We start from the raw sequence: 18,778 nt of genomic DNA, 5'->3' as shown, positions 1-18,778 counted from the left end.
AAAGACCCCTCCACTACTACTCTCTGTCTCTTCTTTGCAAGCCAGTTCTCTACCCATCTAGATACCTGACCACATATCCCATGGGCTTTAATCTTCTGTACCAACCTACCATGAGGGACTTTGTCAAACGCCTTACTGAAATCCATATAGACCACATCAACGGCTCGTCCTTCGTCAACCGTTTTTGTCACCTCCTCAAAGAATTCTACCAGATTCGTAAGGCAAGACTTCCCCTTTACAAAGCCATGCTGCGTATCCTTAATCAGATCGCAACGCTCCAAGTGCGCAGACATCCTATCCCTAAGAATCCTCTCCATCAACTTACCTACCACTGACGTTAAGCTCACTGGCCTATAGTTACCCGGGCTATCCCTCCTACCCTTTTTAAACAACGGTACCACGTTCGCTATCCTCCAGTCCTCTGGGACCTCACCTGTGTCCAAAGAAGAGACAAAGATTTGCGTCAGAGGCCCAGCAATTTCATCCCTTGCCTCCCTAAGCAGCCTAGGATAAATGCAATCGGGCCCCGGAGATTTATCGGTTTTAATGCCCTCTAAAAGCCCTAACACTTCTTCCCTCGTAATCGATAGATCTTTCAATCGGTCCACCGCTCCCTCAATGACTGTACCAGACATCAAGCCCCTCTCCTTCGTGAATATCGATGCAAAGTATTCATTCAGGATCTCTCCCATTCCCTCTGCCTCGAAGCACAATTCCCCACGTCTGTCCCTGAGGGGACCGATTTTACCCCTAGCCACCCTTTTGTTCTTAAGATAGGAGTAAAACACCTTTGGATTCTCCTTAACCCTACCTGCCAAAGCCATCTCATGCCCCCTCTTTGTTCTCCTAACTCCCCGTTTGAGATCCCTCCTACTATCTCTGTATTCCTCCAACGCTCTCTCCGTTCCCAGCTGCTTAGACCTGACATACGCCTCTCGTTTGTTCCTAACCAGGTCTTCTATATCTCTAGTAATCCACGGTTCCCTAATCCTACCTTTCCCATCCTTTCTCCTAACTGACACATGCCTTTCCTGCACCCTTTGCAGTTTTCCCTTGAAAGACTCCCACATGCCTAACGTGGTCTTGCCTTCCAACAGCCTATCCCAGTCTGTATCCCTAAGCTCCTGCCTAATCCGGCTGTATCTAGCCTTCCCCCAATTTAGCACCCTCCCCTTGGGACAGCTCTCATATTTTTCCATTCGTATCCTAAAGTAGACGGAGTTGTGGTCACTATTAGCCACATGCTCACCTACCACAACCTCAACCAACTGACCCAGCTCATTGCCCAGAACTAAATCCAGTATCGCCCCCTCTCTAGTCGGGCTATCTACATACTGTTGCAAGGATCCTTCCAATACACATCTTACGAATTCCTCCCCATCAGACCCCCCAGCTCTAGGCACCTTCCAATCCACCCCAGGGAGATTAAAATCTCCCACTACAACAACCCTATTCTTCCTACATTTATCCAAAATGTCTCTACATATACCCTCTTCCACTGCACGCGGGCTATCGGGCAGCCTATAGTACACTCCTAGCATAGTAATGGCCCCCTTCTTATTCCTCAACTCCACCCACAGAGACTCAATTTCCAACCCCTCCATCTTATCCTCCCTCTGCACCGCTGTGATCTGCTCCCTAAGAGTGCCACTCCCCCTCCTCTTTTCAACCCTCCTCTATCACGCCTAAAACACTTATACCCTGGAACATTTAGCTGCCAGTCCTGCCCCTCCTTTAACCCCGTCTCTGTCACTGCCACCACATCTAAATTCCTCGCGAACATCAAGGCCCTAAGTTCATCCGACTTTCCCGTCACACTCCTCGCATTAAAACAGATGCACCTAAGACCCTCAGGCCTTCTCGGATCCTCCTTCTCCTGGGAGATTTCCCTATCAACTAGACTTACCCTGACCTCCAACTCACTCCCAGTGCCTGAGCTGTCTCTCTCCTCCCCACCCCCCCTCCATACTAGTTTAAACCCTGCCTAATCACTCCAGCCAACCTCCCAGCTAAAATATGTGTCCCCTTCCCATTTAAGTGTTCCCTATCCCTCTTATACAAGTGCCCTTCCTTTGCAAAGACTTCCCAATGGTCGACAAAACTAAAACCCTCTGTCCTGCACCAATCCCTCAGCCATGCATTCAGCTGCAGGATCTCATTATTCTTATCCCTGCTATTGCTGGACACTGGCAGCAGCCCAGAGATTGCCACCCTGGAGGCCCTACACTTCAGCCTGACTCCCAACTCCCTGAACTGCGTATCAATCCCTCTCATCATCTTATAAACCTCTATTAAGTTGCCTCTCATCCTCCTCTGCTCCAAAGAGAAAAGCCCCAGCTCCCTCAACCTTTCTTCATAAGACCTACCCTCCAAACCAGGTAGCATCCTGGTAAATCTCCTCTGCACTCTCTCTCCAATGTTTCCACATCCTTCTTATAGTGAGGTGACCAGAACTGAACACAATATTCCAAATGTGGTCTCACCACAGTCCAGTATAGTTGCAACATATCCCCACGGCTCTTAAACTCAAACCCCCTGTTAATAAACGCTAACACACTATAAGCCTTCTTCACGGCTCGATCCACTTGAGTGGCAACCTTCAAAGATCTATGGATATGAACCCAAGATTTTTCTGTTCCTCCACATTCCTTTTCATTCACAGGTTTTAAGTCGGTCCGCCTTGTTGTCCAACGAGGGGCATACACGCGATGGGTCGTACTTGGGCTGCTCTTGGTTGTTCGAGATTGGCCTAGTGCTTCATGTCGTTAGTGTGTGCTTAAACTGGACCTGATGCTGGGCAAGACAACAGCTCAGTGACTATCGCTGTTTGCTGTGCAGACACATGGATTTGGGCCGGAGTCTGTGGGAGTTTGCACATTCTCCCCGTACTTGCGTGGGTTTTCTCCGGGTGCTCCGGTTTCCTCCCACATCCCAAAGATGTGCTGTTAGGCTGATTGGCAGTAATAAATTGTCCCTAAATCAGCTTCCCTCAATGTGGATGGCCATAAAACATTAGATAAGGGTCATGGGTGGAGGGGGGGACTGGTAGTGTTAAAATGGCGGCGCGGGCTCGTTGGGCCGAAGGGCCTGTTCCCCGGGCTGTTTTTGTTCTTTGTTCTTTGCATTCCTCAGAACCCTGCCGTTGACCCTGTAATCCGCATTCAAGTTTGTCCTACCAAATGAATCACCTCGCATTAATGTTGTTGTCCTCTGTTTGTTGTTACGCAATAGGTTGTTGGGGTGCTATTGGTTTGGTGGGGTGGTCAGTCATGCAAGATTTCCATCCCCGCCCTCTGTTTCCTCCTGTTACACCATGTTGTTCGTGTTTCCATGGTTGGTGTGTCCTGTTTTGTTGGTGTTGCCCAATGTTGCATCACTCCTCGTGTTAACCGTGAGTTGTATGTCCTTGCTGTGTTCCACTCTACTGTTGTTAGTGGCCGCCTCTCTCTGTTGCGTATTGCGTTCCTTCCCCGTGGCCTGTGTTGGTTCAGCTTCTACTGGGGTTTGTGTGTGTCCATGAGGGAGTCTCACCCTGTGTTGAGCTGCACAGGTTCTGTGGTCTCTTTATTATGTTTTCCTGAGGGTCTGCGATGTGTCCCCCCCCTGTTCCCATGGAGCAGGTGTTTGTGTCTCTCCAAAGCTCCGGCTGTCTAATAGGGTACCCTGTGTCCTTTTGTTCGTCCCCTGAATTTTTGGTGTTCCCCTGTACATTTCCTGGCTTTCCCTGTTTGTGTTCCCCAATATATTGAGTAAGTCCCATCCACCCCACTTTTCTCACCTGTGTCTCCCATGCTCCCTTGCCCCCGTGTGGTTGGGGTGTTGGCTGCATCCTCTGTCTATACTTCCTCTGGAACCCCCTGTAATCATCCTGGTGAGGCTATCTTCAGTGTAGGGGTTGGGATCCCCCTGTCCTGCCCTATTGTCCTTGTATTCCCCACCTTCCATTCCACCATTCGTCTCCCAATGCTCTATCCTGTAATTCCCTGTCCTGGCTCCAGCCATTGGCCTCCCATATCCATTTTGGGGAATAGTTTGGTGTACTGGGCTCTTGTTCTATCCCTCTATATCCTGACATTAACATTTTGTTAGACAGGATTCTGTTTGCTAGTTATGATAAGGGTCTCTTTAAAATAATCACCTTTCTTGGGGGTGATTCTTTTTTTAGCTGATGATGAGTCACCTTGTATCCCGGGTTCTTCCCATTACTCAAGCACTCTTTAGGCAGCCCCCGTTTGTTAGTTGTAATGAGTCAATGTGTGTCCTGCTTTCTCCCTTTGTTCCTGGTGCTCAAATACTGAAAGATTTGCATTTTCCCCAGACCTGCCTGTGGATTCTACCCAGACACCATGTATTCAGAGTATCATCCATCAGAGTTACACATTTATATTTTTATTTTTAGGGAGTTATACTTCTCGGCGTGGATCAGTTCGCCTGTTACAATGGGTTCCCAGTCGTGTCAAATTATCCCTTTTAATTAAGCTGTGAGTGTGTGTGTGAGAGAGTGTGTGACTGTGTGAGAGATCTGTGACTGTGTGAGAGAGTGTGTGACTGTTTGAGAGAGTGTGTGATTGTGTGAGAGACCTGTGACTGTGTGAGAGAGTGTGTGTGTGAGAGAGTGAGTGAGAGAGTGTGTGACTGTGTGAGAGTGTGTGAGAGATCTGTGACTGTGTGAGAGAGTGTGTGATTGTGTGAGAGTGTGTGTGTGTGAGAGTGTGTGAGAGAGTGTGCGACTGTGTGAGAGATCTGTGACTGTGTGAGAGAGTGTGTGTGTGAGAGAGTGAGTGAGAGAGTGTGTGACTGTGCGAGAGTGTGTGAGAGAGTTTGTGAGACTGAGAGAGAGAATGTGTGAGAGTGCATGAGTGAGTTTGTGAGTGAGTGAATGTGTGAGTGTGAGAGTCTGTGAGTGAGTGTGTGAGTGAGTGTGAGAGTGTGAGTGTGTGAGAGTGTGTGTGTGGGAGTGAGTGAGTGAGCATGAGTGTGAGTGAGTGAGTGAGTTTGTGAGTGAGTGAATGTCTGAGTGTGAGAGTGTGTGAGTGAATGTGTGAGTGAGTGTGAGAGTGTGAGTGTGTGAGAGAGTGAGTGTGTGAGAGAGTGTGTGTGTGAGAGAACGAGTGAGAGAGTGTGTGAGAGAGTTTGTGAGACTGAGAGAGAGAGTGTGTGAGAGTGCGTGAGTGAGTTTGTGAGTGAGTGAATGTGTGAGTGTGAGAGTCTGTGAGTGAGTGTGTGAGTGAGTGTGAGAGTGTGAGTGTGTGAGAGAGTGTGTGTGTGAGTGAGTGAGCATGAGTGTGAGTGAGTGAGTTTGTGAGTGAGTGAATGTGAGTGTGTGTGAGAGTGAGTGTGTGAGAGAGTGTGTGTGTGAGAGAGTGAGTGAGAGAGTGTGTGACTGTGTGAGAGTGTGTGAGAGAGTTTGTGAGAGTGAGAGAGTGTGTGAGTGTGAGAATGCGTGAGTGAGTTTGTGAGTGAGTGAATGTGTGAGTGTGAGAGTCTGTGAGTGAGTGTGTGAGTGAGTGTGAGAGTGTGAGTGTGTGAGAGTGTGTGTGTGGGAGTGAGTGAGTGAGCATGAGTGTGAGTGAGTGAGTGAGTTTGTGAGTGAGTGAATGTCTGAGTGTGAGAGTGTGTGAGTGAATGTGTGAGTGAGTGTGAGAGTGTGAGTGTGTGAGAGAGTGAGTGTGTGAGAGAGTGTGTGTGTGAGAGAACGAGTGAGAGAGTGTGTGAGAGAGTTTGTGAGACTGAGAGAGAGAGTGTGTGAGAGTGCGTGAGTGAGTTTGTGAGTGAGTGAATGTGTGAGTGTGAGAGTCTGTGAGTGAGTGTGTGAGTGAGTGTGAGAGTGTGAGTGTGTGAGAGAGTGTGTGTGTGAGTGAGTGAGCATGAGTGTGAGTGAGTGAGTTTGTGAGTGAGTGAATGTGAGTGTGTGTGAGAGTGAGTGTGTGAGAGAGTGTGTGTGTGAGAGAGTGAGTGAGAGAGTGTGTGACTGTGTGAGAGTGTGTGAGAGAGTTTGTGAGAGTGAGAGAGTGTGTGAGTGTGAGAATGCATGAGTGAGTTTGTGAGTGAGTGAATTTGTGAGTGTGAGAGTGTGTGAGTGAGTGAGAGTGTGAGTGTGTGAGAGAGTGTGTGTGTGTGTGAGTGAGTGTGTGTGAGAGAGTGAGTGAGCAAGAGTGTGAGTGAGTGAGTGAGTGAGTGAGTGAGTGAGTGAGAGTGTGAGTGTGTGAGAGAGTGTGTGTGTGTGAGAGTGTGTGAGTGAGTGAGTGAGTGAGTGAGAGTGTGAGTGTGTGAGAGAGTGTGTGTGTGTGAGAGTGTGTGAGTGAGTGAGTGAGTGAGTGAGAGTGTGAGTGTGTGAGAGAGTGTGTGTGTGTGAGTGAGAGTGTGTGAGAGAGTGAGTGAGTGAGCATGAGTGTGAGTGTGAGTGTGTGAGTGGGTGTGTGAGAGAGTGAGTGTGTTTGTCTGAGTCTAATTATAAGGGGGCACAGGTTTAAGGTGAGAGGGGGAAAGTTTCAGGGAGATGTGCGGGGTGGGGTGGGGTTTTCACACAGAGGGGGTGGGTGCCTGGAACATGCTGCCTGAGGAGAGGGTGGAAGCAGGAACATTAGCAACATTTAACAGACATCTGGATGAGTACATGGATAAGGAGAGAATAGAGGGATACGAAGTGAGTAAGGGCAGAGGGTATTTTTAGTTTAGTTAGAGTATCGGCACGGGTTTGGAGGGATGAAGGGCCTGTTCCTGTACTGTACTGTTCTTTGTAACGTACATCAATGTACCAACTGTCGTGGTTCCCCAGGACGACAACTGATTTCATCCGATTGGAACAGAGAGTCTGAGTCTTAATCCTCCAAGCAGTAGACTTTATTTTCCAGCACAAGACAATAAAGCCGGGATGTCTGGAACAATCTGACGAACTGTTCGTTACAGTCTTTTTATGCTCACTACAACTCCATACCCTGAGATCCTTATCTTACTCTCAAGGTTGATCTTTTTAGTCACCCAGACAGTTCTGCTTGTGCAATAATCATGGCTTAACTGGCTTAGACCGAATAGTAAGGAGAACATATTTACTTCACTCTTTCCTTTCAGCCATAATCACATTGAGTTGAGTAACTGAACAACAATCATTGTATAGCTAATTACATTAGGTAACATACATTGATTTGATTGATCATGCTGGTCTCATCACATCTCATCGTACACATTTTAACCCCATCTCATCGTACACATTTTAACCCCATCTCATCGTACACATTTTAACCCCATCTCATCGTACACATTTTAACCCCATCTCATCGTACACATTTTAACCCCATCTCATCGTACACATTTTAACCCCATCTCATCGTACACATTTTAACCCCATCTCATCATGCACATTTTAACCCCATCTCATCGTACACATTTTAACCCCATCTCATCATGCACATTTTAATTACAAGTTTCAGAGCAAATTCTTTCGCACGTACCGACTCAAGAACAACTTCCTGCCTGCTGCCATCAGACTTCTGAATGGACCTTTAATATGTAAAGTTGATCTTTCTCTGCACCCTGGCTATGACTGCAGCATTACATTCTGCACTCCCTCCTTTTCTTCTCTATGAACAGTATGCTTTGTCTGGATAGCACACAAGAAACAAGACTTTTCACTGTGTACTAATACATGTGACAAGAATCAATCAAACCAAAATATCGGTCAGGGGGATTTGCAGAGTGAGCAAGGGTGCAGTGGCCTTGTGTTATTGTCAATAGGAATCCAGGGATCAGGGAGATGCTCCGGGGAGACCCGGGTTCGAATCCCACTGCTGTAGATGGTAAAATTTGAATCCAATAAATATCTAGAATCAGAGGTGATTGGCGCTGTGGTACAATACAGCCTTTAGAGATGGAAACCTGTCCTCTGTACTTCGTTTGGCTTTTACGTGTGATCCACAGCAGATGTATAGACATACGGCCCATATCCAATGAATGAACTTAACAAAACAATACAAACTGTGTCGGGGGTGGAGGGGGACAAGATTGTGGGATCCCACTGTGCATAAGGGGAGGCACGGTGACACAGTGGTTAGCACTGCTGCCTCACTGCGCCAGGGACCCAGGTTCGATTCCCAGCTTGGGTCACTGTCTGTGCAGAGTCTGCAGGTTTACCTGTAACTGCGTGGGTCTCCTCCGGGTGCTCCAGTTTCCTCCCACAGTCCAAAAGGTGTGTGGGTTGGGTGGATTGGCCGTGCTGAAATTGCCCCTTAGTGTCAGGGGGACCAGCTAGGGTAAATGCATGGGGTTATGGCCATCGGGCCCGGGTGGTCAGTGCAGACTCGATGGACAGAATGGCCTCCTTGTGCTCTGTACTATTCTATGGGGGGGGGATGGGGGGTGTGATTCTCCCAGAATTGCTGAACTGGTGAGAAAACTATTCTAGATCACGATTGTTTCTTCAGTGCAACTTCAGATCTGAATCTCTGCACTCTGCACATTGCACAGGTCACAATCCTGAATCTCATTAAAATCCAGGGCACGGGGCCTATTCACACTGGAGTCTCACAGTTCAGGAACTCTGCGCATGGCCCCGATCTATCAGTCTCTCCATTTGCCAGCCAGCTCGAACACTGGCCAGCCCGGGACCCCTGCAGAGATGCCCCTTCAGCACCCCCCAACACCCCCCACCCCGATCGCAGCCTCCACAACAATTCCCAGGCCAGCCGCGACCCCCTCCCTCACTCACTGACCATCCCCATACCCTCCTCACTCTGACAAACCCCCCCTCCCCACTGACATTCTCCCCAGGGAGGCAGACACCACCCCCCCTCCCGTGCCCCAAAGGAGACCAACCACCCCCGCCCCCCCCAACACCCGGCAGACCACTCCACCCCCCCCAGCCCACCCCAATCACTGCCCTCCCTCCAGCCCTGACCAATCCCCACGCGAAGAGGCAGCACGATCCCCCACCCCCACCAATCGCCCCCTAGGCCCCACCCACAATAGGCCCCAGGGTGCCCACGCCCAGGGTGCACCACCACTGCCCATTGACCTCATGGAGGGCCCTGATTGCACACCCCCACCCCCACCTTCATTCTGGCAGGGTCTCCCACCAGTTCCCCGAACATGGGGAGCTATTTTAAACCCCACCGGAATGGAGTATTCCTGGCAGGGTGGGAGATGCTATTGGGCATGATGTTGCCTACATGGATTTAGCAAGGCCTTTGACAAGGTACCGCATGATAGGTTGTTGCATAAAGTTAAATCTCACAGGATCTGGGGTGAGGTATCTAAATGGATACAAAATGGGCTTCCTCACAGAAGCCAGAGGGTGGTAGTAGAGAGTTGTTCTTCAAACTGGAGGCCTGTGACCAGCGGTGTGCCTCAGGAATCAGTGCTGGGCCCACTGTTATTTGTCATTTATATTAATGATTTGGATGAGAATATAGGGGGCATGGTTAGTAAGTTTGCAGATGGCACCAAGATTGGTGGCATAGTGGGCAGTGAAGAAAGTTATCTCCAATTGCAACGGGATCTTGATCAATTGGGCCAGTGGGCTGACGAATGGCAGATGGAGTTTAATTTAGACCAATGCGAGCTGATGCATTTTGGTAGATTGAACCAGGGCAGGACTTACTCAGTTAATGGTAGGGCTTGGGGAGAGTTACAGAACAACGAGATTTAGGGGTCCATGTACATAGCACCTTGAAAGTGGAGTCACAGGTGGACAGAGTGGTGAAGAAGGCATTCAACATGCTTGGTTTCATCGGTCAGAACATTGAATACAGGAGTTGGGATGTCTTGTTGAAGTTGTACAAGACATTGGTAAGGCCACACTTGGAATCCTGTGTGTAGTTCTGGTCACCCTACTATAGAAAGGATATTATTAAACTAGAAAGAGTTCAGAAAAGATTTACTAGGGTGCTACCGAGAATTGATGGCTTGGGTTATAAGGAGAGACTCAATATACTGGGACTTTTATCCCTGGAGTGTAGGAGGCTGAGGGGTGACCTTATAGGGGTCTATAAAATAATTCGGGGCTTAGGCAAGGTAGGGGAGTCTAAAACTCGAGGGCCTAGGTTTAAGGTGAGAGGGGAGAGACACAAAAGTGTCCAGGGGGGCAATTGTTTCACACAGAGGGTGGTGAGTGTCTGGAACAAGCTGCCAGAGGTATTAATAGAGGCGGGTACAATTTTATCTTTTAAAAAGCATTTAGACAGTTACACGGGTATGATGGGTGTAGAGGGATATGGGCCAAATGTGGGCAATTGGGATTAGCTTTGAAAAAAGACGGTGGCATGGACAAATTAGGCCGCAGGGCCTGTTCCATGCTGTAAACCTCTTTGGCTCCAAGTTCTGGACTGGGCCTGATAATCATATGCAAGATATATTTAAACGACATTAAAAAAAAATTTAAATCATTGATCTTTTCCTGCTGGTTTCCAGCGCAGTCTCAGCCGCAACTGTTCTCTGGCTTTGGGAGACATGCGTGTGTTCCGGGTGCTCGCACGAATCCCACAAAATGGACAACGCGCGATTCTCCCGAATGGACCCGCCAGGAAAGTTGCAATGGGAGAACTGGGCCCTACGATTCTCCCCGAACGGGCGCCGGAGTGTGGCGACCAGGAGGTCTTCACAGTAACTTCATTGCAGCGCGAATGTCAATCTGTGACGAGGGAGAAATAAACCTTTTCTTTGAAACATGACTTGGCAACCTCATTCTCAATGGTGATGGCGCGTCAAATAATGTATTTCATTCAAACACTTCAGGTTGACATGAGAGACTCCACAGAAATGGATTTTGGTCATTTTAATGAACACACATTGGAGAACTGACGCAACTCCAACAATAGTAATGAAGATCAACATCGTCCAGGACAAAGCGGGTCGCTTGTTTGACACCCCTTCCGCCATCTTCAATCCTGCCACAACCAACGGACAGTGACAGCCGTGTGTGTGTGTGTGTGTGTGTGTGTGTGTGTGTGTGTGTGTGTGTGTGTGTGTGTGTGTGTGTGTGTGTGTGTATATTATCTACAACACACACTGCAGGAACTCATGTGAGTGAAATCCTGTGACACCGCCTTCCAACCCTCTACGAGCACAGAGAGAGACTGGGCCAACTAGGGTTGTGTTCCTCGGGATTCAGAAAAACACGAGGGCGCTGTATAAAATTCTGACGGCACAGAATTCAGGGGTGCTGTTTCTTCTGGCTGGGCGGGTGTGGGGACCTCTAGAACGAGAAGCCACAGTCTCAGGATAGACCATTTAGGAGTGAGCTGAGGAGGGTTTATTTCACTCAGAGAGCGGCGAGCTTGTGGACGCCTCTCCAACAGAAAGCTGTGGAGGGCAATTCGCCGGATATATTTAAGAAGGAAATAGATAGAATTCTAGATTCTAAAGGGGTAGGGGGAGAAGGTGAGTGTCTGGTGTTTAGATTGAGGAGTTACACTGGAACAGAAGGAGGCCTGTGATACACACACCGATCTCAGTTCACGTGCATTTGCCTATTGATTCTGCGAATGAGCCACGATCGTATGGGACGGCGGAGTCGGCTCGAAAGGCCAATGGCCTACTCCTGCTCCTACTTCCCATGTTTCAATTCACACCGCCACCTGGACGTTCCCCTCCAAGCCACTCACAATCCTGAATTGGAAATACATCGACCGTTCTTTCACTGTGGCTCAAAATCCCACAACTCCCTGCCAAACAGCGCTGTGGGTGTATCTACACCTCAGGGGCTGCAGCAGTTGATCAGCTCACCATCACCTTCTCAAGGGGCAATTCGGGATGGGCCCAGGCAGGAACGCCCAGGTCCCACGGACAAATGATTTTTAAAACAAAACAACATCAGGTGAACACATTACCAAAAGAAATCAGTAAGCCGGTGGCAAGCGTTTGTACAATCATAATTTCTGAATGTAATATGCAGAGGGATTTCTTTTCGCAGCCGTTGAGAGGTAGTTGTCTCAAATCCTCAGGAAGAAGGAAATAGATGGTCCTCTGGACGTCACATTCTTCTTGAGTGATACCAAAGGCCAAAGGATCAAACAGCAGGAAGCCCAGTCAATGGAGACATCACAGCCTCAGAACACCAGGTATTCTCGGAATCCAGGACCACACTTCACACAATTCTAGACTCTGCATTTAGAGGAAGCCAAGAGAGGAATTCAGATGGGAATGACGACTAAGCCTCAACTATCACCTTCCACACACCACCACGCACGGAAATGCCTCAGAGAACCGGGGAAAAAAAACTTTGACCCTGAGTCTCATACAGCCAGGTTTCACCGAAAAGAGGATGGTCTTTAAGGAGTGTTTGAAAGGAAACGAGAGAAAAGGTGGAGAGACATATAAGGAGGAAATTCCAGAGCTTACCCCACACCCCCCCCACCACCCTCACCCCCCCCTCCCCCTTCGACCCCCCCCCTCACCAACCCCCCCCGACCCCCCTCACCCCCCCCTCCCCCCTCGACCCCCCCCTCACCTCCCCCTCGACCCCCCCCTCACCACCCCCTCGACCCCCCCTCACCACCCCCCCCCGACCCAGGCAGCTGAAGGTACGGCCGCCAATGGCGGAGCAATGGAAATCGGGGGAGGCAGAAGAGGAGGAGCGCAGAGATCTGAGAGGGTTGGAGGGGGCTGGAGGACGTTACAGTGTTACGAGGGGTTGGAGGGGCTGGAGGAGGTTACAGTGTTACGAGGGGTTGGAGGGGCTGGAGGAGGTTACAGTGTTACGAGGGGTTGGAGGGGCTGGAGGAGGTTACAGTGTTACGAGGGGTTGGAGGGGGCTGGAGGACTTTAGAGACAGGGAGAGTTAGAGGTACTGGAGGAGATTAGAGATAGGGAGGGGTGTAGGGGCTGGAGGAGGTTACAGAGATAGGGAGGGTTGTAGGGGCTGGAGGAGGTTACAGAGATAGGGAGGGGTGTAGGGGCTGGGGGAGGTTACAGAGATAGGGAGGGGTGTAGGGGCTGGAGGAGGTTACAGAGATAGGGAGGGTTGTAGGGGCTGGAGGAGGTTACAGATATAGTGAGGGTTGTAGGGGCTGGAGGAAGTTACAGAGATAGGGAGGGTTGTAGGGGCTGAAAGAAGTTACAGAGAAAGGGAGGGTTGTAGGGGCTGGAGGAGGTTACAGAGATAGGGAGGGTTGTCGGGGCTGGAGGAGGTTACAGAGATAGGGAGGGGTGTAGGGGCTGGAGGAAGTTACAGAGATAGGGAGGGTTGTAGGGGCTGGAGGAAGTTACAGAGATAGGGAGGGTTGTCGGGACTGGAGGAGGTTACAGAGATTGAGAGGGTTGTCGGGGCTAGAGGAGGTTACAGAGATTGGGAGGGTTGTAGGGGCTGGAGGAGGTTACAGAGATTGGGAGGGTTGTAGGGGCTGGAGGAGGTTACAGAGATAGGGAGGGTTGTGGTGGCTGGAGGAGGTTACAGAGATAGGAAGGGTTGTCAGGGCTGGAAGAGGTTACAGAGATAGGGAGGGTTGTAGGGGCTGGAAGAGGTTACAGAGATAGGGAAGGCTGCAGGGGCTGGAGGAGGTTACTGAGATAGGGAAGGCTGTAGGGGCTGGAGGAGGTTACAGAGATAGGGAAGGCTGCTGGGGCTGGTGGAGCTTACTGAGATTGGGAGGGTTGTCGGGGCTGGAGGATGTTACAGAGATAGGGAAGGCTGTAGGAGGTTACAGAGATAGGGAGGGTTGTAGGGGCTGGAGGAGGTTACAGAGATAGCGAGGGTTGTCAGGGCTGGAGGAGGTTACAGAGATAGGGAAGGCTGTAGGGGCTGGAGGAGGTTACAGAGATAGGGAAGGCTGCTGGGGCTGGAGGAGCTTACTGAGATTGGGAGGGTTGTCGGGGCTGGAGGATGTTACAGAGATAGGGAAGGCTGTAGGAGGTTACAGAGATAGGGAGGGTTGTAGGGGCTGGAGGAGGTTACAGAGATTGGGAGCGTTGTAGGAGCTGGAGGAGGTTACTGAGATTGGGAGGGTTGTCGGGGCTGGAAGAGGTTACAGAGATAGGGAAGGTTGTTGGGGCTGGAAGAGGTTACAGAGATAGGGAGGGTTGTAGGGGCTGGAGGAGGTTACAGAGATAGGGATGGCTGAAGGGGCTGGAAGAGGTTACAGAGATTGGGAGCGTTGTAGGAGCTGGAGGAGGTTACAGAGACTGGGAGGGTTGTCGGGGCTGGAAGAGGTTACAGAGATAGGGAAGGTTGTCGGGGCTGGAGGAGGTTACTGAGATTGGGAGGGTTGTCGGGGCTGGAAGAGGTGACTCAGGCTGTGAAAATTAGATGGATGTGAGGAGCTTGGGAATATGTTTAGAATGTGGTACTACAAACATGATAAGGAGAAAGGATTTATTTCATGTCGTATATTCTATGATTGAAATCAAAGTAATATTATCACAGGGACAGCAGACTGACCTCTTCCTTTACTGCAGCAACAGCAACATATTATCGCAATGATCAGCAAACCTGCTAAGAGTCCAAGAACTACGGCAAGAGTACAACAAGGTCCTGTGACGAGAATCGGAAATAAAAGTTAATAGGAAACATCATTGTTGTTATTGGGTTGTGCATTCCCACAATGTTCAGCGTATTTTAGAGGTGATGTTACACGAATAATAATCGGAGGGACTACTATTTAAAGGGCGAAAAGCTGCAGCATGCAACAGTGCAGAGGGACCTGGGGGTCCTTGTGCATGAGTCGCAAAAACCCAGCCTGCAGGTGCAGCAGGTGGTCAGGAAGGCGAATGGGATGCTGGCCTTCATAGCGAGGGGGATTGAATATAAAAGTAGGGAGGTCTTGTTGCAGCTGTATAGGGCATTGGTGAGGCCGCAGCTGGAGTACTGTGTGCAGTTTTGGTCGCCGCACTTGCGCAAGGATATTTTGGCCTTGGAGGGAGCGCAGAGGAGGTTTACTAGGCTGATACCGGAGTTGAGGGGGTTGAACTATGAAGAGAGGCTGAATAGACTGGGCTTGTATTCACTGGAGTTTAGAAGGGTGAGGGGGGATCTTATTGAGACGTATAAGATGATGAAGGGGATGGATAGAGTCGAGGTGGAGAGGTTCTTCCCGCTCAGCAGGACTAGAGGGCACAGCCTCAAGATAAGGGGGGGGCGGTTTAGAACGGAGTTGAGGAGGAACTTCTTCACTCAAAGGGTGGTGAATCTCTGGAATTCTCTGCCCGTTGAAGTGGTGGAGGCTGCCTCGCTAAATATATTTAAGACGCGGGTAGATAGGTTTTTGGTAGGCAAGGGGATTAAGAGTTATGGGGAGAAAGCGGGAAAGTGGAACTGAGCCACTTCAGATCAGCCATGATCTTATTGAATGGCGGGGCAGGCTCGAGGGGCTAGATGGCCTACTCCTGCTCCTATTTCTTATGTTCTTATGTTTCACCGTGATTTGAAATCATATCAACCCAGACACAGCCCCTCGAGACTGTTACACAGGAACAGGAGGAGGCCCCATTCAGCCCCCTTCGAGACTGTTACACAGGAACAGGAGGAGGCCCCATTCAGCCCCTTGAGCCTGTTACACAGGAACAGGAGGAGGCCCCATTCAGCCCCTCGAGCCTGTTACACAGGAACAGGAGGAGGCCCCATTCAGCCCCTCGAGCCTGTTACACAGGAACAGGAGGAGGCCCCATTCAGCCCCTCGAGACTGTTACACAGGAACAGGAGGAGGCCTGTAACACAGACACAGATCCCAGTTCCTGTGTACTTGCCTATTGATCCTTGGTATAAGAGGTGATGTGAATTCTTACCGTTGCTATAGGTTGACACTTCAGCGGTGGTCTCTGACGTCACTGGACTGCTCGTTGTGACTCCTGTTGGACCAATCAGGGAAGGGGAGGGGAAATGAAGAGATCATTAACTAAAGTTGAGAGATGGATGATCCCAGGGTATTCCCAATGCACTTTCCATTGGGTTCACTACCTGACCACACGGTGGCACAGTGGTTAGCACTGCCGTCTCACAGAGCCGGGATGGATTCCCAGCTTGGATCACAGTCTGTTTGGAGTCTGTATGTTCACCCCGTGTCTGTGTGGGTTTCCTCCAGGTGCTCCAGTTTACTCCCACAGTCTGAGAGACATGCTTGTTGGGTGCATTAGCCGTGCTAAATTCTCCCTCAGTGTACCCAAACAGGCGCCAGAGTGTGGCCACTCGGGTATTCTCACAGTAACTTCATTGCAGTGTTAATGTGAGCCGACTTGTGACACTAAAAATAAACTAAAAGCTATCACAGGCTCTGGGCTTGTGAATGTGGAAGCCATGTCGGAATTAGAGAATCTTACAGCACAGGCAATGACCACTCAGCCCATCCTGCCTTGTGCTGGAAAAGATCCCTTGAAGTTGTCCCACTCTCCACACTCCATGCCCGACATCTTGACCCCACAACGCTGCATTTTCTTGGCTGGGGTGGTCTGGGGACAGGGTAGGAGGGGGTAGGGGCCAATGATCGGGGATCAGGGTGAGTCATCTGTCAACCAATCTACTGGTGTGCTGGGAGATTGACGCAATTGTAGGGCATTGGCGAGGCCACACCTGGAGTATTGTGGGCAGTTCTGGTGTCCTTATCTGAGGAACGATGTCCTTACTATAGAGGGAGCACAGTGAAGGTTTGTGAGGTTGATTCCTGGGAAGGCAGGTCTGTCACACGAGGACAGAGTAAGTCAGTTAGGATTATATTTACTGTAGTTCGGAGAGCGAGAGGGGATTTCATAGAAACTTACAAAATTCTAACAGGGTGAGATATGATGGATTTGGAAAGAGTGTTCCCAATGGTGGGGGAACCCAGAACGAGTGGTCATAGTTTGAGAATAAGGAGTAAAACTTTTAGAATTGAGGTGAGGAGAAATTTCTTCACCCAGAGGGTGGTGAATGTGTGGAATTCACAAACACCGAAAGTAGTTGGGGTCAAAACCCAGTGTGATCTCAAGATGAAATTAGATATAGCTCTTGAGACTCAAGGGATCGAGGGATATGGATGGAAAAGGGGAGATCAGAATACTGAATGGGATGATCAGCCGTGATGGTAATGAATGGCGGAGCAGGCTCGAAGGGCCAAATGGCCTCCTCCTGCTTCTAGTTTCTATGAGCCAATGGCTGCCTCAGCGGGCTGAGCCTGGTCTCCTGGGTGTGAATCAGCCGACAGATTCGCTGCTGCACAAAGTGCCAGAAATTCATTCAACTCAGCTCACCCAAAAACCGGGTGGAAAAACTCCCATATTCCCACCCGTTTGGCACTGAGTTTCCTTTGGGAAAATCGGACTCAACATCATTGGGCAGTCCATTCCGCAATATTCAGCGTATCTTAGGGGCAACTCTAGATTGTGAACTGATACCGTATCAACCCAGACACAGCCCCTCGAGACTGTTACACAGGAACAGGAGGAGGCCCCATTCAGCCCCTCGAGCCTGTTACACAGGAACAGGAGGAGGCCCCATTCAGCCCCTCGAGACTGTTACACAGGAACAGGAGGAGGCCCCATTCAGCCCCTCGAGCCTGTTACACAGGAACAGGAGGAGGCCCCATTCAGCCCCTCGAGACTGTTACACAGGAACAGGAGGAGGCCTGTAACACAGACACAGATCCCAGTTCCTGTGTACTTGCCTATTGATCCTTGCTATAAGAGGTGATGTGAATTCTTACCGTTGCTATTGGTTGACTCTTTAGCGGTGGTCTCTGACATCACTGGACTGCTCGTTGTGACTCCTGTTGGTCCAATCAGGGAAGGGGAGGGGAAATGAAGAGATCATTAACTAAAGTTGAGAGATGGATGATCCCAGGGTATTCCCAATGCACTTTCCATTGGGTTCACTCCCTGACCGCACGGTGGCACAGTGGTTAGCACTGCCGCCTCACAGAGCCGGGATGGATTCCCAGCTTGGATTACAGTCTGTTTGGAGTCTGTATGTTCACCCCGTGTCTGTGTGGGTTTCCTCCGGGTGCTCCAGTTTACTCCCACAGTCTGAGAGACATGCTTGTTGGGTGCATTGGCCGTGCTAAATTCTCCCTCAGTGTACCCAAACAGGCGCCAGAGTGTGTCCACTTTTGTACTCTCACAGTAACTTCATTGCAGTGTTAATGTGTGCTGACTTGTGACACGAATAAACAAACTAAAAGCTATCACAGGCTCTGGGCTTGTGAATGTGGAAGCCATGTTGGAATTAGAGAATCTTACAGCACAGGCAATGACCACTCAGCACATCCTGCCTTGTGCCGGAAATGGTCTCTTGAAGTTGTCCCACTCTCCACACTCCATGCCCGAAATCTTGACCCCACGCAATTGTAGGGCATTGGCGAGGCCACATCTGGAGTATTGTGGGCAATTCTGGTGTCCTTATCTGAGGAACGATGTCCTTACTATAGAGGGAGTACAGGAGGAGGCCCCATTCAGCCCCTCGAGACTGTTACACAGGAACAGGAGGAGGCCCCATTCAGCCCCTCGAGCCTGTTACACAGGAACAGGAGCAGGCCATTCAGTCCCTCGAGCCTGTTACACAGGAACAGGAGGAGGCCCCATTCAGCCCCTCGAGACTGTTACACAGGAACAGGAGGAGGCCTGTAACACAGACACAGATCCCAGTTCCTGTGTACTTGCCTATTGATCCTTGGTATAAGAGGTGATGTGAATTCTTACCGTTGCTATTGGTTGACTCTTTAGCGGTGGTCTCTGACATCACTGGACTGCTCGTTGTGACTCCTGTTGGACCAATCAGGGAAGGGGAGGGGAAATGAAGAGATCATTAACTAAAGTTGAGAGATGGATGATCCCAGGGTATTCCCAATGCACTTTCCATTGGGTTCACTACCTGACCACACGGTGG

The 18,778-nt window shown here is 50.0% G+C and overlaps 1 protein-coding gene across 1 annotated transcript in view; it reads right to left on the bottom strand.

The window, feature by feature from the left end:
- Positions 1–18,778, bottom strand: part of LOC145337591 (uncharacterized) — a 156,430-nt gene that overhangs the window by 96,423 nt on the left and 41,229 nt on the right. Inside the window, exons 10-11 of the mRNA XM_080182383.1 lie at positions 18,592–18,654; positions 17,601–17,663 (exon numbers count right to left, since the gene is read on the bottom strand). Coding sequence (XP_080038509.1) covers positions 17,601–17,663; positions 18,592–18,654 — 126 coding nt within the window. The remainder of the gene's footprint in view (positions 1–17,600; positions 17,664–18,591; positions 18,655–18,778) is intronic.

This window comes from Carcharhinus amblyrhynchos, unplaced genomic scaffold (genome assembly GCF_965287045.1).
Source record: "Carcharhinus amblyrhynchos unplaced genomic scaffold, sCarAmb.v2.hapA scaffold_53, whole genome shotgun sequence".
Lineage (NCBI taxonomy): Eukaryota > Metazoa > Chordata > Chondrichthyes > Carcharhiniformes > Carcharhinidae > Carcharhinus > Carcharhinus amblyrhynchos.
Note: the sequence above shows the minus strand (reverse complement) of the source record. Positions and strands in the feature narration are given on the sequence as shown.